General features: G+C 44.1%; 3 protein-coding genes across 3 annotated transcripts; 2 read left to right on the top strand and 1 right to left on the bottom strand.

Annotated features, from left to right (window-relative positions):
* Positions 1-562: 562 nt before the first annotated feature.
* On the bottom strand, positions 563-1,822 carry K441DRAFT_693348 (uncharacterized protein). The gene is made up of 4 exons (XM_067652645.1): positions 1,580-1,822; positions 1,161-1,535; positions 765-1,103; positions 563-706 (listed from the first exon to the last, which is right to left on the bottom strand). Exons 1-4 carry the CDS (start codon positions 1,697-1,699, stop codon positions 617-619), a joined length of 924 nt encoding a protein of 307 aa, XP_067508044.1. The 5' UTR covers positions 1,700-1,822; the 3' UTR covers positions 563-616.
* A 794-nt stretch (positions 1,823-2,616) lies between these two features.
* Positions 2,617-4,430, top strand: K441DRAFT_653771 (uncharacterized protein). Its single transcript, XM_067647582.1, has 4 exons — positions 2,617-2,809; positions 2,875-3,103; positions 3,153-3,478; positions 3,536-4,430. Exons 1-4 carry the CDS (start codon positions 2,687-2,689, stop codon positions 4,238-4,240), a joined length of 1,383 nt encoding a protein of 460 aa, XP_067508043.1. The 5' UTR covers positions 2,617-2,686; the 3' UTR covers positions 4,241-4,430.
* A 31-nt stretch (positions 4,431-4,461) lies between these two features.
* Positions 4,462-4,840, top strand: K441DRAFT_653770 (uncharacterized protein; the record flags this gene model as incomplete). The annotated part of the gene is made up of 1 exon (XM_067647581.1): positions 4,462-4,840. A coding segment is annotated over exon 1 (226 nt), but the record flags the coding sequence as incomplete, so codon positions are not given.
* Between the last annotated feature and the right edge of the window lie 5,830 nt (positions 4,841-10,670).

The raw sequence follows: 10,670 nt of genomic DNA, 5'->3' as shown, positions 1-10,670 counted from the left end.
CCAGTTTTAAGTCGACCTCTATATATTTTCGCACCAAAGGCAAACAAGATAGCGCTTATAATTATAGAGGTTTAATAAAGCTATACCAATTAAGTACTAGTGAGATTTACTGTCTCGTTTGCCGTCTGAGTTACTTACTGAGAAAAGGGTGATAAGAAGAACAGATCTACAGGGTGTACGACCTCCAGTGTCCCCCCCCCTGTGTGCGTGCGCAACACACAGCAATTTCGCTTCGTACGCGCTAGAGAATTTTAAGTTTAACTCTTATAATTAAGCTTAAAAAATTAAAGGCTTTGCCTTTCTTGCGGGTGCACAGCTCTTTTGGCAAGCGCACAGTATCTACGCTGGATGGTGCACTTGACTAGTGATTACCGAAATTGCTGTGTGTGTTGCGCGCGCACACAGGGGGGGGGGGACACTGGCTGTACCTCTAGCTTGCTAATGCGGGAATTAAGCAGGCATGCGGCGTTAAGGCTTCCAAGGCCCTCTACTAAACTAAAAATCTCACTAACTTCCGTATTAGGTAATTAAAGTATAATTATATAATAATCAGAAATCAGGTCTGTGACTATGATTATTTGATTATCAGGGCCGGCCAGAATGCTTTTACATTATGCTACAAGTTCTCCTCAAATTTAGATACACCGTCCTTCGCCACTTTTTTATCAGGGCGCTTGACCCGGAAAGGCTCATATGCAGTACTGTCCTATTATAAAGATGAGCCGAGGAGCTAGGATAAAAGGCCGAGCAACAAGATAACTCACCTGCACCCCTCTGAACCTTGTTTGTGGTGTTTTGGAAAGCAAATGGGGTGTGTCCCGGCTATCCTCCTCAGCGTATGGCTCTTCCATCTGTTGGTATGTGTATGGAATCTTCCCGGCAACACCTCTCCCTTTTCTACCGCGGTTGGATGGCGAACAAAATTGCAGACACCATAGCGTCATGGCGGCGAGAGAAAGTACAGTAGCGGACCAATTGAGGGCGTAGGCAATTCGACCATCTTGTGCTGTGATAGGGATATCTTCGTCATCGGCGCGGCTGACAAGACTATGATAGGTTACCTGTGCCATTATGGAAGTTGCTAGGATGGCGAGAGATGAGGTCTAAAACTGCGTCAGCAGCCCAGATGCGAAGAATAACGTTGCCACAAAAAGTCTTACGATTGCAAGGATGACAACTCCAATCCAGCGGTGGAACATAGAGACGACACTTGCAACAATTTCTAGGACTTTTAGAATCCCAGCTACGGTGTAAGAGATGAACAGCAATCGTGGCCCGTGATCAAGCCAATAAAACCGCACATCCTGCTTGTGAACGCTTACACCCCAACTCTTCCAGAATCCAAAATGGTTGAACAGCAATTGTCTGGCCTTTGAGCAGAAATCGACGTGGCGCATTCCGTTCTGAATAGTGCCGCTGCAATAATTCCAGAGATAAATATCGAAAAAGTCTTTGTGCTTCGAGTAGTCATAGGAATCAGGAAGGCCGTGGAACACGTCGTTCCGCACTGCGACTTCAACTTTTGAGGTATCGACCTAGCTACGTCAATGGAATTCTATGAGAGTTTTAGGTTACGAACTGTTGCAAATTGAAGGCCAGGTCGAGCTCCCGGGAAGACAACGGCCAGAAGGCATGCCAGAGAGACTATGGTCAAAATAATAGGACTTGCAACGAATACACAATGCCTCAGTCTCCCCATGATGGCATGTAAAAATATGCTAATTAGTGGAACAAGAAGATGAACAAAGCCAGAGGAGGGTTCACGCAGTGGGGGTGATGAAGCAAAAAGTAGGTTACGGTACAAGTCTCCGTCTATTCAGCCTTACTTTCGTAGCTGGCGGAAGCCGCAATCTGGACTCTAACAGTTGGTGTGCGCTGGAGGCTGGCATGCAGGCCAAGGCGCTAAGGCGCCACTGGTGAAGACCAAATGTCAGATCTCTTTCTTTGTTATCACCAGCTGAGCATGATGCAGGAATTTGGACCCAACTGCCTGCCTGAATCCATGTGCCTGTGCTCAGCTGGGAACATGCTTCTACCAGTAGCGTTTTCCATGTTTCGATCTCTTTTCTTCTGATTTGTCGTCTGCTGCCAAGGCCGCCAGTCACTACCCTCGACATGGATACAGCTCACCTGTGAAACCGCATAAAGCTAAAGCAGAGGAGCATTAGCCTCTGAAGTGGCTGGCGAGCTGAGTCTCAGGAATGATGGCGGATGAGGCCTGGGCACTCTTATCACCGTGCTCTTTGGTGTAATGCCGTTTTCGTTCTTACTTTTCTACTCATTCATCTCACAATGACCGCTGTTCTTCACTTTTGAGCCATCAATCAGCATGGCCAGCTTTGCCAATCTTCTATTATTATTCTGTATTCTGTATTTTCATCTCAAGTATGTGACTGCACTCTCTCAAGGTATACATGATTATTATGAGGGCAACAAATACTTCTCGCCAGACTACACTCCCGAATTCTCGGAGCATATAGACGCTATTGAAATCGAGTATCTTGAATATTTTACACAGTTAGCGCCCGTCAAGGTGCCTCCAATCGCGCTCTCACCATGCTTAAGTGGGAAGCAAACGAAGGAGAAGCGAGGATTCCTGACTACACTTCCCCATTTTGAAGAATTCGCGCGTCAACTTCCGGGTCTGCTAAATCATGAGATCAATGAAGTTCTTGGCCGTCCACCCATGAAGCCGAAATACGCAGGCTATTGTGTGCCAACATCATTGACTATCAACCTGTATTATCACGTTGTAGCTTCAAACCAGGAAAAGTTTGGTATTGCAAAACCGGAGTGGGTGCAGGCACAGGTGAGTCCTCAAATTTTAGACTTCAAGATGCTTTTATTACGGTAGCAATAGTAACAATTAAATAGACGAAATACATGAATGACATGTATGCGCATTTAAATATCCAGTTCATCCAGCGGGACCTCAATTACCGCATCAATCCAGATTTTGCCACATCTCCAGAAAACCATACTCATCCCCACAGACGAGAAACTCGCTCAGGAAACTACTGGGACCTCAACGTGTGGCTTGTTGAAAATATACCAAATGATCCCGGCGATCCCAATGATGACACTTCAATCGATGGGGTAAATATACACATCCCAGGTCCATTCTTGAACTTCTCTAACCTTAGCTAAGTACTCAGATTTTCCCAATGCCACATCGAACGCGTATCAAAGAACCTTTGATGGGGTTGTGATTGCTGCACGAACTATTACTGGCGCCCCTTACTTCATTGAAGGCTCCACATCTGTCACACTTCCTCATGAAGTGGGACACTGGCTGGGCTTATTCCATGTCTTTAGCAACGATAGAAATGATAAAGGCCAAGGCTTGCAATGCTCTAACGATGATACGGATAAAGTTCTAGACACAGAGCAGTACACCAACGACCAAGATTTCCAGTTCAAGTTCCAACAGATTCCCTGCGGCGGTACCAAGGTCGAGGACGTGACGAATATCATGAGCGTAAGAACTTCCAGATATAGCGAAGTTGAAAGACGCTTCTCTTGCTGACCACAACAGTACTCCACCGCCATGGNTACTGACGGCATCGGATTCACGACTGGCCAAAAAGCCCGCATCTATTCTCACTACTTAGGCATTCGCCGCGGCTTAAAGAACCTGGCAGGATGTCTAACGGCCCCTGTCAAAAAGCGTGACCTACCAGATAACGTCATCGAGATGCTTAAGGAGGACGACCAAAACTGCCTAGCCACTTTCTACGCCCCTCTTAATCCAGATCCAAGTCTAGAACCACCTCCAGACCCGCAATACCCCTTCTACCCCGTCATAGCCGTGCCGCAGCGTGAGCCAATTCCATGGTTGAACCCCGATGACCCTCCCACGGCCGGTTCGGCAGATCCGCTTGGAGGGTATACGGAATTTGAGAACGGGGATGGGAAAGCCGTTACTCAGAACCAGAACCAGAATAATCAGACATGTCCAGCCTCCTGCAACGTCCACCAAAACTCTTGTGATAGGCCTTCTGCACAAACTTGTATTTATCCTAACCCTTTCGCGGCGAACCCGCGCGGCGCATGCGCGTGTCGGCCGGGTTATCGGGCGGCTGATCCGGCCGGCGATGTGAAGAGAATGTGGAGGTTGGACCTCGCGGGGATAGAGCATATGGTCTGGGTGGCGGAGGGGGTACCATGTACGACAATTTGCAAATCATCACCCGGGAATTGTGGGGAGGTGGGGGTGGTACCGAAATTGTGTGCTGGGTGAAGGATATTTCTGGAGTCATGGATGGAAGTGCCATGGTTTAATTAGTTTTTTGTTAATATTTTATTGCGCCTTCCACCCCAGATTAGTGGCGCGAGTGAAACGCCGTTTGAAGCACGAACTTAGCAAACTCAATGTTTAGGAGTGTTGGGATTCGGGAGATTCGGGAGTAGGGTGAAACTCACTTCGTAAGCCACATCATGGTCCGGAGAATATTAGAAAGAGCGTGCATTAGTTTTAAGCATTGCCATTTATCTATGAAAGACATGTGGGGTCCAGTTGGCTTGTTCACGCCCTTTACCCACCAAAAACACAGCGCAAATACATAGAACGGAAGCCATGTCATGCTTGATCAGCCAATACCCATGTCCACCATCACCACCACCATCACCCGTTGCAAGTTCAAATATGCCCTCCGCCCAGCCATTGACTAGCTACTCATGCTCCCCAAACCAGAAAAGAATGAAAGGGGAGGTGACTCAAAAGACCAAAAGAAAGAAGAGATGGAAGGGGAGGTGGCTCTCCCCACCTCCGTTCCCGCATCCCGCCCCGCCCCACACTGTAGGCTGACGTTCTTGATGTAGGAGAATGGGTACAGGGTCAGGGAGGTTCGGTGTCGCCCCCCCCGTGCGCGCAGCAGCGGTGGCATCCAATTTCGCTTGAGCTTCGCCTAAATTAGTATGTAGAGCTAGCAGAATTAGATGTAGTGGCCGCCCCATTTGAAGCTATTCGCAATATCTCTTCCTTACTAATATCATGATATTTGCTCTAGATCTTAGTGTAATAGAGCCTTCCTCTCGTCAATATGACCTCCAAACGTACTGCCGCTGCCGCCGTTGGAGGTTCTTCTCGTCCACCCCTTCAAAGGCCTCGACTTTCGCCAATACTGTCCTTATCTACTCCTTAACTACCTATCTTAACGCCATATTCGACGGAGGCGACGAGAGTTATACTATAATCTAGAATAAAGATCACGATATTAGTAAGGAAGAGATATTGCGAATAGCTTTAAATGGGGCGGCCACTACATCTAATTCTGCTAGCTCTACATACTAATTTAGGCGAAGCTCAAGCGAAATTGGATGCCACCGCTGCTGCGCGCACGGGGGGGGCGACACCGAACCTCCCTGACCCTGTATTCGATTTTGCATCCTGCCGAGTTGTTGTTTATGTAGTATATTACGTAGCACTTTTCCGGCAGCTCCTCCGTCCTTAGGAAGTGAGACATCAGCCAGGGCACATAGGACATCGGAGGGCGGGGACAAGGACAGTCCATCCGACGCGATCCGTGCACGAGTGTCAAAGCTGGTGCAGAGTAGTGCAGTGCGCGGAAAAGATGATGGCCTGACCTTGCCTTCACCTTGCGGTATGGGAATACCATGCCCGAAGGCACTGGCCGTCCCACGCCATCATTGGGTGTGCCAGAGGAACACTTCCCACAAGAGGGAACACTTCTCTCTACTTCTATCGAACGTCGGACAGCAAACCCAACCCTTGCGATGTAGGTTACCGGGCCGACATTCGAGGCGAAGGTAAACTCCGCGATGAAAGAAGAACTACCAACCCGGGGGCCGTCGGCGCACCTCCTCTCTAGTGAGTGTAGTGAGAAGAAACGTGCCCCTATCCCCTCGGCGCGTGGAAATCGGGCATTCCTCGGATAAGGGAACCCGTCTGCTACATCGCCGAGGGGCTCACAGCTCGCCACGGAAAAACTCGGCGTGGTTACAAAGTTCAACGTGGTTAGAACCTTTCTGACCACGCTCATCTTCTGACCACGCTGAGCTTTATGCATATGCAGCGCATATACAAATAATTTTCTTTAGAATAAAAAATATTTAATAAATAAAAAATATTTTATAACGTTTAAGTTGCATGAGCGAGATATATGCTTTCTATTAACTATACCATTAAACAAGCGAGCTATTTTATTATAGTATGTGCTATATATACGCGTTGCATATGCTAGGCATATACTTAACCTACGCGGTTCACCGGTTCTATATAAGGTGGGTTATATATTATCTATATGCTTAATATATGCTAAGTATATGCTAAGTATATACCTATATTATTTACTAATAAACTATTTAACTACCGTAATATAGGTATTTTATAGTTATATAGGTGCATATACTTGCTCTATACACTCTACCGGTTTTATATAATATAGGCTATAATAGTTCCTATATATACTTAGCTTGTGCTGGGTATATACTTAACATATACCTATATATTATTTACTAATAAACTGGTTAACTACCGCGATATATTCTTATATGTATGTATATACTTAGCATATGCACCGTATATTCATTGCATACGGTCGCTAAAGGCAAATTGTGGCTACAGATGCGCGTTCTGTATGGGTAAAGGTGTGGTACCGCCGACCTTTTCCCGGCGCTCCATCGGTGACCACGCTCAGCTTTCGGCGACCCCCATCGGTGACCACGTTCAACTTTTCCGTGACCGTGCTCAGCTGCACCCCGATCGCCGAGTAGTGGCCAGAAGGGCTGCGTCTTGGGAGGTAGGTTACCAACCGGCCACCAACCGGAGCCGGAAGCGCGGCAAACCGCCCTCATCGCTTGTCCGGCACCTGCGCATCCGTCCTCGGACAGAGGAGGCATGTTCACCCTATCGCTAGGGTCTGCATGATGGCCCTCTCCCTCTCCTTAAGACTAGCGACAACCTACTTCGGATCTGCCGGTACGACAAATAGGTCAGTAATGTACAGAGTCGAAGACGATGTGGTAGGAGGGATAATTTCAGAAGACCTATTGAGTACAATTGGCATGAGAGGATCTATCACACGGGAATGCAGGTGTATGAAAGTGTGGACTCCATAAGGTGGAGTCGTCCTAAAGGACGACTCTACGTATATATGTATGTATATATATATATTCTATTATAGCCATGCACTATCTAGGGTATGGGCCGTTATAGAGCGCTAACTAAATACTTCCTACTATTAATATGCATGCTCCAGTTCAGAAGCCAACTATGAGAACTATATATCTATTACCTAACACTATATTTAACTAAGGAAAAAATAAAGGAAAGTAATATGTTACTATTAGAAGAAAGTTAGAGTTTAGAGGCAAGCCTAGGTAAGTAGTTTTCGACGCCTTATGTCCGCAGGGCTATTCTAGCGTTATGCGCTTCTTGATTAGCGACGTACCAGTAGAGGTATGTATAGAGGAGGCTCGCGGTATATTCGGTTAGATAATTAGAGGAGGAATTCTTAAGAGTCTTTACTTATTAACGTCGGCTTCTGTACTCTCTGTATCTTATATACTTAGGTATAAACGTCCGGTCTCTTTTACAAATTTAATTATAGCTTTAATTACGCTAATGTCTGGCTTCTAGCGCTTAATTAGGCCGTTAATATTCCTGCCTCCTTTTTATCTGCGTAAGTAGCCTCCTAATGTATATAATAGATCCCCAAATCGATCTCTATACTGCTCTCTTAGTTTAAACCTCTACTATGTCCACCTCCTATAAGAAAAGAAGAAGTGCTATATTAATTTTATAAGCCCATAGTCGTATAACGCCGTCTTTAATGCATTAATTTTATGGAGATATTCCTTTAGAAATAACTTGCCGGTCTATAGCTGTATAAGGATAGTAGCTTTAGAGCTAATTAGCTGCTGGTATAATCCTATAGCCTTTCTAAGGTAGAGTACTATATTAATCTTCCTTATAAACTTGCCTGTATTAGATCTTCCTAATAGAAGTAGTCCTGTTATTATCTTAGCTTTTTTTAAGGCTTGCGTTACAAGGTACTATAGGAGGCCGTTTCTCTATAGTGGCTCCTCGCTCTTTAGTCTCGTTACTACTTTAGTAAGCTTATTAGCCTTCTTATTTCCTATAAATCCTAAGTGGCTTAGAATCTAGTATAGCGTAATATTGTTTAGCCAGAGCTTCTTTAAAATCTCTATAACTATTTCCTAGTAGGCTCTAGCCCTTTAGCTCTATACTAACAGCAACGTTAATTACAAGTTGGAGAATATTCTTATACTAGAAGTAGGTATTGGAAAACCTACTTAGTCAATAGCCGTGCACGTGGGGTTTTATAGCTAGTTGGCTGCCTTACTAATTACTAGAAGCTCTGTTAAGTGGGCGTCGGCCTACTTAAAGCCCGCCACCGTTTTTAAAAGCGTTGCTTTAGATAGCGTAGTATATACGCCAACTCCTACCCTACTATTGCGCACTAATGTATTAACGTATATATTAACCTGCCCTGGCTTATAGTCTTTAATAATAGCTTAAGCATGCTCTTTATCCTTGCACATTACTACGTTAGGCTTGGCCACCCATAGTGGGCATATATACGGTTTAACCTCTAGCACCCTATTTACCTAAATATCCTTATATATCTCTGCTGTCCTCTAGAGCAGCAACTAGTGCTATTTATAGAGCCTCTGTCTTTGAATTATTTAATAAGGATGTAATTTGCCTAGTTTATAGATTAATACCTAGAACGTAATGGCCTGGTTATATAGCCTTTACTTAAGAGGGAGTAAGCCAGCTTCTACCTCCGCTATTAGTAGAGCAATGGTGCGGAACCCCCTGATAATAGCTTATACTATAATCCTCTACGCCTACTAAAGGAGCTGCTTTAACTCTTATATTATAAGCGGGTACTATATTGGTGACGCGTAGTCTATTACTAGTAGGACTGAGCTCTTAGCTAGCTGCTTAACGCTCTTAGACTATAGTCCCTTTAATCTACACAACGCTAGCGCTATCTTAGTAGCTTTGCCTACCTTATCTACTAGGTGTGCCTTAAACCGTAGCTCCTTATTAAGAATTACCCTAAGGATTTTAACTTCCTATGTTAGGGGGATTCCTTTTCCTTTAAATTAGAGCAGCGTGGTAGTATTCCTGCCCGCTTCTTTATATCTAGTAAGGTAAATAAATAACGTTTTCTTCGCTTTAAATTAAACTCTACTAGTCCTCTCCCATTTCTTAAGCATTAGTATAATCTCGCCCTAGATAATCTACGTGTTTTCCTCTGCTATAGGGCCTATAACCTATACCAAGTAGTTATTAACAAAGGCTATAAAGCTGCCATTTCTAAGTGCGCTTTATATAAGATCCGCGTTAAAGAATAGAAAGAGTATTAGGGCTAGTGCTAATCCCTACGGGAGACCTGCTTATAGGAGCGCCTGTACCTCTAATATATATCTATTAACTAGGATATAGGCTTAACGGTTTATATAAAAGTCCTACACCTATTATATAATCGTCTAAGGTATCTATTACTACCGTAATCTTCTAATTTCCGGCTCTATAGCCATATTATTATACGCACCCTTAATATTAAATAATACTAGAGATAGCGTCTTCTTTCCTCTTTATACTCTAAATACGTCCTCGCAGAGATATAATAGCGCATATATTATTAACCTTTGCTTCCTAGCTTCAAAGTATATCTTAGGTAGTAGGCTGTGTTCCTCTACTAGGTATACTATCCTCTCCACTACTAGCAATTTAAGTGCTTTTCCCAGCGTTAGGAGGAGGGAGATCGGCCTATAGTTGTTTGCTACTATATAGTCCCCCTACTTTAGCTTCTATAGCGGCACAATCTTTACTACCTTCTATTCCTATGGTACTTTCCCTATCTTAAGTAATTTAGTAAAGAGAGTAGTGATCTTACCGCTTAGTACGGGCTATATCTCTCGCCATACCCTAGCTAGTAGGCCGTCCCTTCCTAGAGCCTTATCTAGGCTAGTCCTAAATATAGCTGCCTTGACCTTATATTTGGCGATAGGCTCCTACGGCAATTAGTTATAGCTAGTTATAGCTTCCTCTTCTTATTCGCACGGCGGCGGGACTAGAAAGAATGCCTAGAGTAGTTCTCTTATAATATTATAGTTCTCCGTAATAATCTTTCCCTATCCTTTAACCTTCTTAATTAGCGGTATTCTAGCGAATATAGTTATAGCCTACGGATTAAGGTATTTCGACGCTTTCTATATATTATTACTATTATTAAGGAATTCGTCCTAATAGAGCTTCCTATATCGCCGAATAGTCCTATAAAAGAGCTTCTTTACTCTTGCTACAATATCACGTAGTTTAGGGTTATTCCTTTCTTGCCTCTATATTGCACTATTCCTGTTCCTTTAGTATATATATGACTTCCTTAGCGTTATAAGGTCTTCGTTCCACCATCTTTTTATATATAGTAATGGCTTAGCCCGCTAGCAGTGTGCTTTAAGGGCTTTATTAACCTACCTATTAAGGTAGTTAACTATTTCATCTATATCTTCTAAAGGGAATCCTATCTCTTTTTATCACTCTACGTCTTCTTAAATTTTGTTCTAGTTCGTATTCTTAATAAGTAGCCTCTTTTAGCTCTTTTACGTGTCTATATTAACCTAGAAGCTAGTATAGATAGCTTTATAGTCTAACCTATACTTATGCTTCTAGA

Source organism: Cenococcum geophilum, assembly GCF_001692895.1.
Source record: "Cenococcum geophilum 1.58 unplaced genomic scaffold K441scaffold_6, whole genome shotgun sequence".
Classification (NCBI taxonomy): domain Eukaryota; kingdom Fungi; phylum Ascomycota; class Dothideomycetes; order Gloniales; family Gloniaceae; genus Cenococcum; species Cenococcum geophilum.
Note: the sequence above shows the minus strand (reverse complement) of the source record. Positions and strands in the feature narration are given on the sequence as shown.

Excerpts from the sequence above, each read along its gene's own strand:
- K441DRAFT_693348 (XM_067652645.1), bottom strand. The coding sequence starts at position 1,699 with ATGGGGAGACTGAGGCATTGTGTATTCGTTGCAAGTCCTATTATTTTG. Across the intron at positions 1,536-1,579 it reads CTGGCCTTCAATTTGCAACA|GTCGATACCTCAAAAGTTGA; the intron begins GTTCGTAACCTA and ends TGACGTAGCTAG. Across the intron at positions 1,104-1,160 it reads GAGTTGTCATCCTTGCAATC|ACCTCATCTCTCGCCATCCT; the intron begins GTAAGACTTTTT and ends ACGCAGTTTTAG.